We start from the raw sequence: 17,625 nt of genomic DNA on the forward strand, positions 1-17,625 counted from the left end.
ACAGGACAAACAAGTCACAAACTGATGCTTATAGAAGACTCACCTCACTGTGGTTTCATACTGTCATTTATTTTTAAATTTTGATCATGCATCAGTATGAAGGCTAAAGCAACTGAGGCAGCTGCGGCCTGACCTTTCTGCCTCCCCGGAGCACTGCAGTCTGAAAGACTAGACTGGAGGTGGTTTACAGCTTGTGTGTGTGTGTGTGTATTTGCATACTGGTATCTACACTGCTCAGCGGAAACTATTGGCATGTGGGTGGCACAGAGAGAGATATACTTGAAACTCGTCTGGTTTGTGAAGTTCTCGGCTACCTAAACCAATGTAACTCAGCTGACAGAAATGAGGAAGGAGATGTTCTGGATAGAATTACATTTTCAATTTACATCATTTATATACCACTTTGAGTTTCCCCTTTTTTGTTAGAAAAGTATTATTTAAAAATATAGATATATACTTACAGAAACAAGGTAACTTCATCCCCTCGTCACCTTCCACTAATAACTAAACCACAACTGTACACATATATAGATAAGAAATGTAATAAAAAAGACAAGACATTGAGTGTGTTTGCACAAGATACAGATCAATGTGGAAAAGGTATGGACAATGACAGTTACAAATGTGTAAATGCATAAAGCCCTCTTATGGAGGAAAAAAATATATATCTGGAAAAAATATACGCCCAATATGAAAAATAAAATAAAATACGCCAAAACAAAATTATCAGTTCTATAAACAGAAGCCTGGCCTGCAAGCAGAAATCCTTTGACATGGAGACACCATTGAGAGTGAGAGCTTCTGACACCAAGGAGTGTACAGGATTCCAAAGAGAAGTTCACAAGCTGATCCAAAGCCATTTCATAAAGCCTTCACAGATGCTCTTGTGAAATTTTCCTATGGCAGTGTCCCTTCAGAATTGGAGCAGGGAGAAAAAGGCTGGCAGGGTAGACTGGGGAGCAATGACACAAACGGGTCCAGCTTTGCTCTATCTATATTCATTCCCCATTTAGGTAAAAAAAAAAAAAAAAAAAAATCCACCAATGCAACAGTTTACAGCTAGAAACAGAAAGATTGACCATCCTAAAGGCTGTGTTTGGGGTAGGGGGCAAGTGTGTCTACGTGTGTAGACATTATCCCCAAATTCCAGAATCACAATAAATAACGCAAATTAGAGAAATCTGCATAAATTAACTTTGGAATATTTATTCTGACTGCAAAATTTGGAATTTGCTCTTAGGGGTAAGACATGATATATAAGGAACAGCAAGTAAGTGTGTAGGGGCTGGGAGGCAGAGACTGCCACTTCTAGGGAAGGAGAAGGGTGGAGTTCAAACTCCAGTTACAGCCTCATCAGATAGTCTCTGAAAGTCATCATGTTTTTCCTTTATTATTATAAGTGCAATAGGTGTATTTCTTTGTTTAAGTATAATGGTGACACATTCACTTCCACAAGGACAATGTTCCACACTTTGCAATGGGATCATGGGAGGTACTAATTTTCTGATCCCCTAAAACTGGTTGCCAATAAAGAAACTGAAAGTTTACTATCTTTTATGGAGAATGTGTCAGAGCACCCTTCCCTGCAAAGATTAGCCTGGCCACACTTCGGGAGTGTGATTCTCCATCTTTCTATATGCCTTTTAGTCACTGCATACTTTTCTACCTCTCAGTAGAGAGTGAAGAAAATTCATTCCCTACTGGAATTAGTTACTGCCAGATTCCGTAACAATGCAAATGAAGTGGTTCTCTCTTGTACTGGAGCAGCTAGTGATGTCAGCACAGATGTGTGAAAAATAATGATGTATAAAAGCTATAGAAGTCTGGGGTTATCTTGGTGTCTAACAAAAATGAAATATGTAAGAGCATACAAGAACTACGCATGCAATATATAGTTGTGTACTGATGTGTCTACAGGGAATATCTATGTCAAGTGAAGCAGGACTATCCAAGTGTGGAAATACTGCTGCTCTTCTGTTGCCCACATTCATTCACTGGGTTCTTTTTTCCCTCCACTACTAGTTGAGCTGAAATGAGAGCAGAAACAAACAAAGCTGCATATCAGGAAGAAACTCAGCTAAGACACATCTATTTTTATCTGACCTGAAACAAAGCTTATTATGGCAAACTATTTGAATGGAGGCTGAACACTGGTGGTGGTTGCAGCTCTCAGCACAGAAATCCATCTGGTGGCAGAACGTTTCTATTTCACCCAGAGAACTGCATCCAGAATCTAATAAAAACAACAGCAGACAGCATCAGATCAAGGATTTGTGCTCATGCTGAATCCAAGAACTGTGTCGAAATGCTCGGCATCCGTGCTCTAATGCAAGGAGTTCCCCACCTGTTCCGTGGGGGATCTCTACCATGGTTTCTCCTAGGACGACAGTGATGTGGGCTCCACTGAACAAGGGCAATGCTGCACAAAGGGAGAAGGGTGCATCTCTCAGCGGGGTGTCTCCAGAACCTGCTCCCCCTTCAGTACTGGTCTGAAAAGAATGATGCATGAAGGAGGGAGGGGCTGGCGCCCTCAGCGGGTGGAGTGCAGCTGCCTTCCTCCGACTGTTCTGACAGTTCACCATATTCACTGTTGTAAAAAGTCTGGCCTCGGAGCTGGGACTGATATGATGGCCGACACCTGCCCCTCAGATCTGACTGATCCGCTATTGAGTCTGCCTTTCGACTGGATCCTTTACTGCTGTTGAGGAAAGAAGAGAGCCAGGGGGTCAGTTCTGAGGAAGAAATATTCTAATTAATCTTCCAGAAAAAGTTTCTTAGTGGCAGAAAGCTCAAGACAAGCACAAGCCATTTAGCAGATTGGTCAACCTGGCAGATGTGTGAAGCCATGTGGCAAAAGACTTTCAAAAGCAAAGAGCACCTTTCCAATGGGAAAGCGAAAGCGGCGAACCAGAAACAGGAAGCATGAAGGTGGTTTTATGTAAAACTTTGATGCTGCAGTCAGGATCTTGGTAAGTAAACCAGTCTGACAGGCTAGCATTTCAATCCTAAACCCATGTGCTAAAGAGTAAGCCCCAATGAGCTCAGTGGGCCTTACGTCTGAGTAAACATGCACAGGATTGCACTGCAGGGCCATTTGAACACCAGAGGAAGTTGCAGTTAAGTTCTTGTAACAAAATAAATACATCTGCATATAGTTATTTTCTCATATTTTCATTACAATATCCTGTCCTTATGTAATTTCTTTGTGTGGAGAGACAGCATTGCTGTTTGGGCAGTGGGAGGCAGTTTAGTCTGTTTCATGGGTTTTACAAATAAGGGAGATGTGTTGGGGACGAAGAGTGCGCACCCCTCAAAGTAATTTTAATTTCAAAAAATGAACAAAAGCTTCATGAAATGAAAGAGGGGCACTGCTATGAGCAGGATAATATTATTGGTATTTGCAAGTGCAGTTTAGTTTTATATGGATGCATAAGCCATCCAGTACTTTAGTCCAGTGGTGGGGAACCTTTTTTGCCCTGATGGCCACCTGGATACCTTGAAAGTGTGTTGGGGCCATATGCCAGTAATCACTCTGGTCATTGGACCATAATAAAGAGTGACACATGCCAGCAATGGCTGGGGCCACAGCCTAAAGTGGGCAGGGCACTCCCACTGTCCCTCAAGCACACACTCCTTCATACACCCCATTCACACACACACACATACACATGCTCCATACATCTGCCTCTCTGTGCACAGAGAAAGGGGCAGCTCCTCTCTCCTCACCCAGAGACGTACGCAAGCAATCTGTCCATGGAGGAAGAGACCAGGTCTCTGCCTCCGTCAATAGATTGGAGCACTCTTCTCTGAGGAGAGGGGCGGCATGGAGGGGTTGGGGCCTCCACCAGGGCCTTGGCAGACCAAACGGGGAGGCGTTGTGGGTCTGATCCATGCCATGGGCTAGTGGTTCCCCCTCCCTGCTTTAGTGAGACAGGAGGGAAGTGTTCAGCCTTTAAAGTAGTGATACAGGAAGGAAGTGCTCAGCAACAACAGCAATAATGGCATGACCCAGCCTTGGTAAGCACATTTTAAGCCTCACTTCTTTCAATGGGAAAGAAAGATAAACTCTCCCCACTGAAATGAATGGAACTTAGCCTAACATTGTCCTTTAAGAATAACAAAACATTTTAAGGAAAATCATAAAATATTGTCTTAGGGGCTGAGAAAGGTTGTCACTCATCAGGGATGTCAGGTTCACTGTGACACATGCCTATTACAGACGCTCAACCACATTCCACTTGTGATCACAATTGTCCTGCTTGCTGGGGAAAGAATAACATTTACCCAAAGACAATATATTGCAGTTTGAGCACTGGGAACATGCATTATTTCCCAAAGACAAGTGTTTCCTTGAGAGAAATATGCATGTGTTGCTTGACTGTCTGGAAAGTCCCTTCATTTCCTGTTGTATTTCATCCCTATGTATGAAGCTTCCTCTCTTTCTTTCCTTGCACAGATTCAACTGGCTCCCTCAAAACCCATTAAGCTCAATCAACCCTTTTTGTTACAAATGCCTTCAGGAATGCTGCCGCCAGCAGCAGGTTACAAGAGGATGGATGTGCTTGCATTTTTGTGTTCCCAGCACATTTACAGGAGACTGCAGTGAGATTTGCTGCAGAGAGCACTGTCGGGTATTTTATGTTACCAAGGACTGTGAGACACAGATAGGAGAGCTAGACAATGAAGTACCTGAATGCACCTTCTTTTCTGTGTCTATTTTCTATCCTCTCAAACTCCTCAGATGCCAGAACCATCCCACTGTCAGTCTGATTATCCTGCAAGGAAACAGAAGCAAGAACAGCCAAGCTTGTAGAAAATTCATTCTGAAACGTTTGTACCATGAACCACCACTCCCATGGGTAGAAACTGCAAAACAAACATGAGGTGGTATGGGGGACAGTTGCAGACAAAAATGGACGGGCAGGACGAGGTGCTTACCGCTGTTCTTGCCCACCGATTCTCCCCTCCAAAGGCTCTTCTTAATATATTCCCCTCACCCACCCCCGGCAGTCTCCATTATCAGCTATAAGCCTGGTTAAGAGAAAAAAGATCAGGGGAGGGGACAGTGGAGGGGGGAAATGGGGGGCATAGGAGGCGTTAAGAACTCCTCCTTCTCTGTGATTCTTCTCTACAAATGCCCCTTCCACCCTTGCATTCACATTGGGGCTGTTTGGACATAAGTTATGGGTTAATTAACCCATGAAGTGTGGGGTTGTGCACTGTGTGCGAGACACTTCTGGTTTCCAGCAACAATCTATGAATGCTGTGACATCTGAACCTGGGCACTTGAGGTTGTTCATGAGTTTAACAAACCAAAGTTAACCTAAGAACAAACCGTGGGTTAACTCTGGGTTGTTAACCCATGAACAGCCACAAGTGCCTGGGTTTTGACTTGGAGAAACCAGAACCAGCTTGTGTGTGGTGTGTGTCCCTGCAATTAATTAACCCACAAATTGCCAAAGAACGCTGCTGTGACGTGCAAACAGGGTCATTATCTCAGCAAACAGGTTTCGGCATAAAATATAGTTCTACTCTAAGTCCATGGGAAAAATGTGTTGAGCCTTCCCTGGAAATAACAATTCTTATTCTAGAGCAGACCGCACCGTGCAGCTTTTGGAGGGTTCGGTAAATTCTCGGAGAGCCACATGTGGTGATAGGTAGTGATGGGTCAGGGCCCTCACCTGTGCACACGCACACACTTTGCGTCTGGGGATGACTCCCCTCATGCACCTTCTCCCCCATTTAAATTGCTCTCTGAACAGCCTGCCAAACAGTTGCTTGGTAGAGTGTCAGGAGCGCAATTGTGCTGGGGAAGACGGAGAATGAGGAGAGTCACCATCCCTGTGTGCCACCTTCCCCATTTAAATTGCACCTCCTGCTGGGGAAGCAGTGCACTGGGATGACTCTTGTCTTCTCCAGTACAACTGGAGCAGTAGCAGAGGGTGGGGTGGGGGTGGAATTCGGTCGTGAGGATGATGGTGGCAACTTGAGCACCTGTGGCAGGCCACACACAGAAGATTTCTGAGGGCTGCACGCAGTTCACAGGCTGCAGGTTGTCCACATTGGGTTACAAGGTCCCTCACCATGGAATGAGAGAATTTTGTCTTTAGTCCTGTTTATAGAGCAAACAATATGGCACAACCCTTCCCTTTCACCTTTCATCCTTTAGAAGGTTAGAAGCAGTTCATGAGGAAGGACCAGGCCAGGCTCAGGGAGGAACATGCGCCATTTTCCAGTAACACCTGCAGTTAATTAGGGAGACCTGCCTACTGCATTGAGAATAATTCCCACTTCAATCTGCCATACGTACAGGCAGCTTTCACTGCCATCCATGGCAGTAAGACCCTCTTAGTGTCTTACGGTGGGTTGTGCCAAATCAGTGGTGGTGTAGGGTGTTTACTGAGGAGAAGATCAAATCTCACAAATAAGCTTGCTGTATCCCTTCATTTCCATCCAGACGTTGAGAGCCAAAAATAATAAGTCCCGTTCGACCTTCCCTGAGGCATCCAGCAAATCAGAAGTCAGTCTCGGGGAAGTCGGGGGTGTGTGTTCACTGCTAACCATCAGCTTAACTATTGTCTATGTCAGCCATGCTAGCAGCAGAGGTGGCAATATTGTGACCCCCTTCTCCAGTGAGCTCAGCTATTTCCTGCTGAGAGTTGTTGCCAGGACATTACATTTTCCCAGCACTGAAACCACAATACATCTTCTAGGAAAATTTGTGGGGGGTTTTATCCAGCGGGTACTATTGTTGCAAGCACAACTGCCATCTGGGATGTGCCTAGATGAATACAATGAGGCCTGGATAGCACCTATTCTATATTTAGAAGACTTCCCCTGACCCACCAATACATGTGGCTTCAGACATGATCTTTTGTGAGTATTGCACTATGGTGGAAAATGTAGTTGGGCTGTATATTTCTTTATCTTCTAGATAAGTCTTTAGATTGCAGTGACAGATGAAGCCAGACTGAGCTGATGGTTCTTCTCTTTCCTCCTGTCACCATACAGTCTTGATCTACTCACCGGATGTGCTTTATACATGGTTTGTGTCATAGGAAATTCTTCAAAAGTCTTTATTCTGGATGGACATCTGATCTGATTCCCACCAGTCAAACAGCCGGGGAAAGACACACAGTTGTAGTATCTGGGAGAGGAAATGAAGTAAGCAGTAAGTCAGGAAGATACTGTTGGGACATTTGCTTCAAGTAAGGGAGCCTTCACTTTGTGCCAGCTTTCCCCCAAGCTGGTGCCCTCCAGATGGGTTGGACTGCAACTCCCATCTACTTTCCATATCCAAGATTTAATCTGTTGATGTTTCCACACTCTATGTCTATGGAACCCCTTCCCCAGGTTTTTCTTTTGTGGGGGGTGGTTAGAATAAACCACTAAGTTTTGCTTTATACATGTCTGGATGGTATACATATGACCAAGGTCTTGTAGGACAAGAAAGACTTTTCCCTGGACTGGTTAAGGTGGGTACCCCCGATTACTAAAAAAAAAACCAAGGAAATTGCTGCACCATATTTGCCTGCACCTGGACTTGCAAAGTGACAGGATCTATGCAGATGACATAGGAAGAGAAAGTCACCACCCCCAACAAAACCATCACATATCCCCTGTGGCAGAAGATGAATCCTGCTGCCTGCTGTATGTTACTAAATTCAAACAAATGCTCCATTCTGCAAGATTAACCTAAGAGCCAAACTAGACATGTGCATAACACTATCCCAATATGAGGGGTGGGGGATGACCGTAGCCCAGTGGTGGAGCACATGCTTTGCATTCAGAAGGACCCAGGTTCAATCCCTGACATCCCCCAGTTAAGTCAAGGGTTAGGCGGCAGCTGATGTGAAATACCTCTTGCCTGAGGCCCTGGAGAGCTATATGAGGCAGCTTCTTATGTTCCTGTGTTTTTAAAAGAAAAGCACCATTGAGAAGCAGTGATGAGGAGTGGAGCAGCAGCAAGGGGAGAGGGTTCTTTAAAAATCCATTGTCCTATTCAAAACTAGCTGCTTTTCCTCCTTGTGCACAGGGCAAGTTTGAACACCACTTCTCCTATGCCACTCTTTCTCTTCTGATCACAGCCTCCTCAAGGCTGCTTCATTAAGAACAGAAGAACTAAACATCAGGGGAATGCTGCATGCACCTGCATGCAGCATCAAGTGAGGCCTTAAACATGCATCCTGGGGAAAGGGGTGAGGGCCCATTCAGCCTCTGCTGCTCTTCAGGTGCAAAACTGTATGTCATAACTAACTTGATTTGGCTATTGGAAGAACATAAAGCAGCCTTTCCCAACCTGGTGCCCATCAGATGTGTTGGAAGTGCAAGGATGGGGATAACACATCCAGGAGGCACCAAGGCTGTTATAAAGACTCCCTTACTGGAAGCGCATGTCCCAGTGCTAAAAATATTGACATGTTCCTGATAGCCTAACACTACAGAAACCTTTGATCCTGTGAGACAGACACCTGGGCTTTCTAAAAGTTATGGTTTGAAAGTGGGATGGCTGTTTGCTAGGCTCTTCCTCCTGTCATGTTTCCCAGGGATCAGCAGAGACTCACCTTGCTGCTATATTGTGGCAGTGTATTCTCATGTCAAATTCCTCTTCATCAGAGTTCTGCTGGATGGAGGAAGCCACCTGGGAGAAGCCATCATCTTCAGAGCTCTGAGAGTCATTCAGTGGGATATAATCCTTCCCCTCCTAATGGGAACGTAGATAAATGTTCATGAGCAAGGAGAACAGAGGGCTTTACAAGTAGGGAGCAGCAACTATGGGAGTGAATACACTTTTTCCATGTTCTCTCTTTTCTTTCAGGAAAAAACCCCTGCCAAAGCTGTGCCCACCGAATTTCTAATGGGTGCTTGTATACAGCTGTGCCGACACACACTTGTGAGGGATAACGGATTGGGGCATTTCATGAGGAAAGCAGTAAATCAATCATTTTATCTCACAGAGTGATACAATGTCTTAACCTTTCCCAGCATCCCCTAACTAGCAGAGATAAGATGTTGAAGGGATGTCCCTTGCTATCATTCATCCCATTTAACTGCTTGCAGGCTGCACCAACTCTGTGTAGTTTAGAGAGCAATCCTATGTCCCCTAGACAGAGTCTGGGGGAGATAGGATTTTTTGGTTTCCCAGCTCCAAGCTTGTAGACAGCACTATGAGCTCATAGCCGGGAAACTGTGCTCCCCGCCCCCCACTCACAGCTGGGGCAGAGAGAACGGCAGTGACTGCCCCTCCATGCCTGTCCATGCTCATAACATGGAGCACGGGCAGGGTGAAAAGGGAGCATTCCCATGGGCGGGGAGGGGACTGTGGAAGCTTTTTTAGACAGCTTCCTATGCGGTCTCCAGCCCCGTTCCTGCCTCCTCCCCAAAAGCCTTGCTTAGATGCCTGAAATCAGGCTAAGGCAAACTGCAGAGCAGCCAGAGCACTGGAGGAATTCTCTCCTCCATGCATCAGCTGCCCTGCATTGGATAGTTGGTCGCCTCCGACTTCAGAAGAAGTCGGAGCCGACCGTCTATCACAATAGGATTGTGCCCTTAATGTGTATGAACTTGTTCCCAGGATACAAGACACACGAATAAGCAAGGAGATATATTTTATTGGGCCCATTTCTGATTTCAAGCTTCAGAGCCCTTTTCTTCAAGCATCATTACAAAGGTATGACGGGAAAACGGGGTTCTGCACCATTGACATAGGAGAATGGTTTTCTTTTGGTATAGAAGAAGAACGCGACAGAGCCCCAAAGTCACCCTGTCTCTCTCAAGTCCAATGGACCACCCACTGAATGAATACTGCTTGAGCTGATACATCTAAATAATGTGACCTTATGAAGTCTCCCTCTCTTTTAACTGCAAGTAGTTTCATATATTACATAAGCCTGGAAAGTGTTTAAAACCCTGTCAGATTCACAGCATTAATTGTGTGGGGCCTGTCTAGAATCAAACATAAGATACCAAACTTGACTCATCTGAAGGTTACTTGAAATTTTAATGCAGAAGAAACACTAGACTGCAAGACAAACAGCTGCCAAATAATGAAACTAAATCTATCCTATGTCATTATTTATTTATTTTATTTATATACCGCCCATTAGCCGAAGCTCTCTGGGCGGTTCACAAAAATTAAACCACAAAGCACAGCATAAAACAATATAAAATATGAAAGCTTAAAACCACAATATAACAGTACAGCCAGAATAAAACCTAGCAGCAATGCAGGGATTTAAAATGCAGATTTAAAACCCCAAAGCTAAAAGACTAGGAAGCTAAAATGCTAAAATAATGGGAGAATAAAAAAAATTGTGCCACAGCACCCAAGACATCTTGAGATTTCATGGGATGTTCCTTACACTTACCCATGAACTCTGGATAGGAAGGCCTCCATTGTTTGGCCTAATATCCTACACTATCATAACTAATGGTGACTACTTGAGGTTAGAGGAAGGTTTTTAAACACTTAAAAAGTTGAAAACTCTACAATAATCTTGGGGGAGCAAAACACTTCACAGGCATTCGACAATGCCATGCAGGTTCTTTTCTGATGCCTCTGCTGCTGGAGTTCTTCTACCCCATCCCCACTTCCCTGTGGAACTTCTAAAGCCAGGGCCTACATATTGAGTGTAGCGGTGATGCAGTCTATGCATTTTCCTTTGGGACGAGATTGGTGCAAAGGTTTTGGTCTCATAAAGTATGACTGATTTCTGTGTTTGTTGGCGGGGAAGGATATCTGCCCCACCCCCCACTCAGACTGGTAGTAGCTCAGAAGGATTTCTTTCTTTGTGCCTTGGCTTTATGCCTTGCTTTTTGCCTTGAGTCATCTTGAGCTATTTGACTTGCAAACACCTTTCCACAATTCATCTACTATCTGCTTGTGGCACACTGTGGTCTGGATTCTTTGTAGGCTGTTTGTGGGACATGGTCATCTGGATTTTTTAATAGTGCTGTCTCAGAGCAAGGGGCCAGAGTGTAAGCCATTTGGTTCCTACAAACGTGATGATGTTGCACAGGTTGCAACAACAGAACTAAGAAACAGCTTTTGCTACTATCTGAAAGCTGATACTGGGTAGCAGGTCCATGACACAGATAATGGGAGACACTCTCCTCACATCTTTGGGGGGAAGCCATATTTGCTTGACACTGCTCACCACTAGGTGTGTTCAACTGGAAACAAAAAGTTTCACTCAAACTGCATTTGACCTATGGACCCTTGGTTGCAATGGCCTTTTAATAATTTAAAATTTAATCATTATTTAAAAGTATTTTTAGGCCGCCTTTAAGTGGAAAACCCTCTCAACGTGGAGTACAAGATCAAAACAGATACAATAAAACTTAATGACTACATATTAATTAAAAGTTCAATAAAAACAAAGGTTGCTGATAAAAAAAATCAATAAAAACAAAAGTTACCTAGAACCAGCAGCCCAAGAAGTTACAGAAAGGCCAGTGAAAATAGAAAGGTCTTTAGAGTTTTCTTGAAGATCTGCAAAAAAGGGGCCCGAAAACCCCTGACAGAAACTGATCCCAGAGGTGTGGCCCACCACTGAGAAGGTCCTCTCCCTTGTACTCACCAGCCAAACCACCCTTGGTGGTGGGCAAGTGAGAAGGGCCTCTGCTGATGATGTGAGAATGCAGGCGGGCTGATATGGGGAAAGGTGGCCCTTTAAGTAACCTGGCCCCAAACCATTTAAAGCTTGAAAAGTTAAAACCAGCACTTTAAACTGGTCTCAGAAATGCACTGGCAGCTAGTGCAGCTGGCACAGTATTGGTGTCACATGAGCCAACTGCCCAGCCCCCACCAATATCTAGGTGGCAGTATTATGTATCAGATGAAGTTTCCGAACCATCTTCAAAGGCAGCCCCACATACAGTGTGTTACAGTAGTCCAGCTTGGATGTCACCGCAGCATGAATAACTGAGACAAGACCCTGCTTCTATAGACAGGGTCACAACTGGCAAACTATCCTAAACTGGTAAAAAGTACTCCTTGCCACCACCACTATCCAACCTTCCGCAGTTAGTGCCAATTCCAGGAGCACTGTGCACTTGGTCCTTCAGGGAGACTGCAACCCCATCGAAGAGCAGATATAACCCTCTACCCAGGTTAGCCAGTTTCCCTAACCACAGCACTTCCATCTTGTCTGGATTCTCAGCTTGTTTGCCTTCATCCATCCCAAAACCACCTTCAAACACTAGTTCAGGCATTTAACAGCCTTCCTAGGATCATTAGATGGAAACAAGAGGTAGAGATTAATATCATCTGCATATTGATGGCACCTCAGCTCAAACTTCCGAATGACTTCTTCTAGTGGTTTCATGTAGATGTTGAAAACCATAGGGGACAAGATGGAACCTTGCAGTACTCAACACACCAATGGCCATGGGGCGGAGCAGAAGTCCCCAAGTACCACCGCCTGAAACTGTTCATCCAGAAAAGACCAGAACCACTATAACAGTGTGCCCAACCCAGATCCAGAAGGATACCATAGTCAATGGTATCAAAAGCTGCTGAGAGCTCCAGAAGAATCCACAGGGTCACCTGTCATCCATTCCCGGATGTAAGTCATCTACCAGGGTGACCAAGGCTGTTTCCATCCCAAAACCGGGTTTTGAGCCAGACTGGAAAGGATCCAAATAGTTAGCATTGTCCAACACTACTAGGAGTTGAGAAGCTACACATGCTTCTTGCCCAAGAATGGCAAATTTGACAATAGGCGGTAATGATAAAAATCAGTGGATCTAAGCTAGGTTCCTTCAATAGTGGTCTCACTATTGCTTCCTTTAAACTGGCAGGGATCACCCCTTCCATCAAAGAGGCACTAATCACTTCTGAGATCCAAACACCCAGCCCAGCTGTGGATGATTCAACAAGCCAGAATGGGCAAGAGTTCAGTGAGCAAGTGGTGGGTCTCAATCCTCCAAGCAGTTTGGCCATGTCCTCAGGCTGTACAAGCTGAAATATATACATGATAACAAGACTAGACAGCACTCTGGTTACATCCAGCTCTGACTCAATTAAAACAATAGCATCTAAATTGGTATGGATATGAGTAACTTTATCTGCAAAATGTCCAAACTTATCACAGCAGGCTTTTGAGGATTCAAGCTGTTGTTTTTTGGGCCTACTCAAAGAAGGCCTTTCACTGCACCCAAAAACCACTGGATGACATAGAGCAGATGCAGTGTAGTGGAGAAATATGATCTTTTTGCCACCATCACCCATAGAATAAGATTTAAGATGGGTTCTTAAATATGTTCAGTCATACTCATTACAAGTATTTTGCCATTTGTGCTCTAGTCATTGGTCCTGGTGCTTCATTGACCTCAGCTGCCCCGATGTTTAGGAGCAATCCTATTGAGAGTCTGGGTCATCCCCTCATTCCAAGTGGCGACCAGAGCCTCAGCAGAACTGCTGGTTAAGCTTGTAGGAAATTCCAAAGTTACCTCAGAAAACCATTTGGATTCGCTAGTCTCCTGGGGCAGACCATCAAATTCAGTACATTGCCTCTGTGGAGGTTACAGGCAGCTTGAAGGTCCAAACTGATCCCTGATCTGTCTATGCCAATGGAGTCATTAATGGCTCCTCCACCCACAGATCATTTTCCCCTAGTCCAGTATAGAATACCAAATCAAAGGTATGTCCTCAGTTAATATCTGGCACAACATGTGTTGGTCCAGATATTAACTGAGACAGGCCATTCATTCATTCATTCATTTATTTATATCATTTATATACAACCGAGGTTCACAACAATTAAAACCATAAAATACAACATGATAACACCTAATATAAGACTTTAAAAGTTTAAAGGCAGCATGTAAAGGCCCACAGTTGACATGGAGGCCAAGGAATCCTGAGCTGCCCCTGTCAAGGCAGCCTAGGCATGAATATTAAAGTATCGCAAGAAAACCTTTGGAAGACATGTCATATGCGCATGCATGCCATCCATACAAGCTGATATGAATGCGCGTGCGCCAATGAAATCAACAGAGTTGTGTTTGATTGTACCTGTGGAAATGCTAGACAATCCTTGATCTAAATGTATACACAGCAGGTCAACAAAGAAATAACTTTCCAGTTATTTCTGGCTATTGCAGCTGGCTTCTGTGCTATGATAATGAACGAGAACTTACGTGCTGGACATTTTCCTGAAGAAGGTCCCCCAGGATCTCCACCAAGTCAGAGAACGTTGGCCTCTCCTTGGGGTCGCCATACCAACAGCTCAGCATTATACGGTAACTGCAGAGAACAATACAAGCTTTTGCATAAAGCTAATGAACTTCTTCACCCTATAACTGTCAATCAGATACAGAGCTGCTGAGGCAACATTTGGAAATTCCTGCAAAGGGAAAGCCCCTCCGTAAGGGAGATGCTGTACTTGAGCACCAGCAACGTTACTACAGAAGCATTTGAACTTGATATCATTTCATGCCTTCTGTACACTAACAAAAGCAGAGAGCAGGAAAAAAGCCTTTAAACCTCTGGAACCTCTTGTGGATCTACATTTTATTGACCTATATTATTTTCATAGTTGGCTATGTTTTCAAGCCCCTTCATGGATCACTGCCTTGTTGTGGCGAAGGGGCTTGCGTAAGTCAGTGAAGCCATAAGCTATGCCGTGCAGGGCCACCCAAGACGGACAGGTCATGGCAGAGAGTTCTGACAAAATGGGGCCCAATGGAGAAGGAAATGGCAACCCACTCCAGTATTCTTGCCAAGAAAACCCCATGGAACGTATCACAAGGCTAAAAGATATGATGCCGGAAGATGAGCCCCTCAGGTCGGAAGGTGTCCAATATACTACTGGGGAAGAGCAGAGGGAATTTCAAAGTAGCGCCAGAAAGAGTGAAGCGGCTGGGCCAAAGCCGAAAGGACACTCAGCTGTGGATGTGTCTGGTGGTGAAAAGAAAATCCGATGCTGTAAAGAACAATTTTGTTTAGGAACCTGGAATGTAAGATCAATGAATCAAGGTACGCTGGAGGTGGTCAAACATGAGATGGCAAGACTGAACATCGACATCTTGGGAATCAGCGAACTCAAATGGACAAGCATGGGCGAATTTAATTCAGGTGACCATCATATCTACTACTGTGGGCAAGAATCCCTTAGAAGAAATGGAATAGCACTCATAGTCAACAAAAGGGTGGGAAAAGCAGTACTGGGGTACAATCTCAAAAGCGACAGAATGATCTCAGTACGAATCCAAGGCAAACCATTCAACATCACATTAATTCAAGTCTATGCCCCAACCACTGAGGCCAAAGAAGCTGAGGTTGATTGGTTCTATGAAGACCTACAACACCTTCTAGAACTAACACCAAAAAAAGACGTCCTCTTCATCATAGGGGATTGGAATGCTAAAGTAGGAAGTCAAGAAATCACCGGGATAACAGGCAAGCATGGCCTTGGTGTACAAAATGAAGCAGGACAAAGGCTAATAGAGTTTTGCCAAGAGAACACGCTGATCATAGCAAACACTCTTATCCAACAGCACAAGAGGCGACTCTACACATGGACATCACCAGATGGTCAATATCGAAATCAGATTGATTATGTACTTTGCAGCCAAAGATGGAGAAGCTCCATACAGTCAGTAAAAACAAGACCTAGAGCTGACTGTGGCTCAGATCATGAGCTGCTTCTTGCAAAATTTCGGCTTAAATTGAAGAACGTCGGGAAAACCACTAGACCATTCAGGTATGACCTAAATCATATCCCTTACGAATATACAGTGGAGGTGAGGAATAGATTTCAGGGATTAGACCTAATAGACAGAGTGCCTGAGGAACTATGGACGGAGGTCCGTAACATTGTTCAGGAGGCAGCAACTCAATCCATCCCAATGAAAAAGAAATGCAAGAAAGCAAAGTGGCTATCTGATGAAGCTTTACAAGTAGCTGAGGAAAGAAGGGAAGCGAAAAGCAAGGGAGAAAGGGGAAGATATATCCAACTGAATGCAGAGTTCCAGAGAACAGCAAGGAGAGACAAGAAGGCCTTCTTAAATGAACACTGCAAAGAAATCGTGGAAAACAAAAGAATGGGAAAGACTAGAGATCTCTTCAAGAAAATCGGAGATATCAGGGGAACGTTTTGTGCAAAGACGGGCATGATAAAGGACAAAGAAGGCAGGGACCTCACAGAAGCAGATGAGATTAAGAAGAGGTGGAAAGAATACACAGAAGAACTCTACAGGAAAGATCTGAATGTCCCTGATACCCATGATAGTGCGGTCACTGAACTTGAGCCGGACATCCTAGAGAGTGAAGTCAAGTGGGCCTTAGGAAGCATTACTAACAACAAAGCTAGCAGAGATGACAGTATTCCAGCTGAGCTATTTAAAATCCTAAAAGATGATGCTGTTCAAGTGCTGCACTCAATATGCCAATAAATATGGAATACTCAAGAGCGGCCACAAGACTGGAAAAGGTCAGTTTACATTCCAATTCCAAAGAAGGGCAATGCCAAAGAGTGTTCAAACTACCGTACAACTGCGCTCATTTCACATGCCAGCAAGGTTATGCTCAAAATGCTACAAGCTAGGCTTCAGCAGCATGTGAACCAAGGACTACTGGAAGTACAAGCTGGGTTTCGAAGAAGCAGAGGAACTAGAGATCAATAGCCAACATTCGCTGGATCATGGAGAAAGCAAGAGAATTCCAGAAAAACGTCCATTTCTGCTTCATTGACTATGCTAAAGCCTTTGATTGTGTGGATCACAACAAACTGGCAAATTCTTAAAGAGATGGGAGTACCAGACCACCTTACCTGTCTCCTGAGAATCCTGTACGAGGGTCAAGAAGCAACAGTAAGAACCGGACATGGAACAACCGATTGGTTCAAAATTGGGAAAGAAGTACGACAAGGCTGCATATTGTCACCCTGCTTATTTAATTTATATGCAGAGTACATCATGAGAAACGCCAGGTTGGATGAATCACAGGTCGGAATTAAGATTGCCGGGAGAATTATCAACAACCTCAGATACGCAGACGATACCACCCTAATGGCAGAAAGCGAAGAGGATCTAAAGAGTCTCTTGTTGAGGGTGCAAGTGGAGAGTGCAAGCGCTGGTTTGAAACTCAACATTCAAAAAACGAAGATCATGGCATCTGGCCCCATCACTTCCTGGCATATAGAAGGGGAAGAAATGGAAGCAGTGACAGACTGTATTTTCTTGGGCTCCAACATCACTGCAGACGGTGACTGTAGCCATGAAATTAAAAGACGCTTGCTCCTTGGGAGGAAAGCTATGGCAAACTTAGACAGCATAGTAAGAAGCAGAGACATCACCTTGCCGACAAAGGTTCGTATAATCAAAGCTATGGTTTTCCCAGTAGCAATGTATGGCTTTGAGAGCTGGACTATAAGGAAGGCTGAGCGCCGAAGAACTGATGCCTTCGAGCTGTGGTGCTGGAGAAGACTCTTACGAGTCCCCTGGACTGCAAGGAGGTCAAATAAGTCAATCCTAAAGGAAATCAACCCTGACTGCTCATTGGAAGGACGGATACTGAAGCTGAAGCTCAAATATTTTGGCCACCTAATGCAAAGAGAAAACTCTCTGGAAAAGACCCTGATGCTGGGAAAGATTGAAGGCAAAAAGAGAAGGAGACAGCAG

The 17,625-nt window shown here is 44.5% G+C and overlaps 1 protein-coding gene across 1 annotated transcript in view; it reads right to left on the reverse strand.

The window, feature by feature from the left end:
- Positions 1 to 51: 51 nt before the first annotated feature.
- FLT4 (fms related receptor tyrosine kinase 4) overlaps positions 52 to 17,625 on the reverse strand; it is a 147,014-nt gene continuing 129,440 nt past the window's right edge. Inside the window, exons 27-31 of the mRNA XM_084839141.1 lie at positions 14,143 to 14,248; positions 8,565 to 8,704; positions 7,027 to 7,147; positions 4,690 to 4,775; positions 52 to 2,698 (exon numbers count right to left, since the gene is read on the reverse strand). Of these exons, the coding sequence (XP_084695267.1) occupies positions 2,479 to 2,698; positions 4,690 to 4,775; positions 7,027 to 7,147; positions 8,565 to 8,704; positions 14,143 to 14,248 (673 nt within the window). The 3' untranslated portion in view covers positions 52 to 2,478. The remainder of the gene's footprint in view (positions 2,699 to 4,689; positions 4,776 to 7,026; positions 7,148 to 8,564; positions 8,705 to 14,142; positions 14,249 to 17,625) is intronic.

This window comes from Heloderma suspectum, chromosome 2 (genome assembly GCF_057233095.1).
Source record: "Heloderma suspectum isolate Gila_16-S chromosome 2, 16-S_ref, whole genome shotgun sequence".
NCBI lineage: Eukaryota > Metazoa > Chordata > Lepidosauria > Squamata > Helodermatidae > Heloderma > Heloderma suspectum.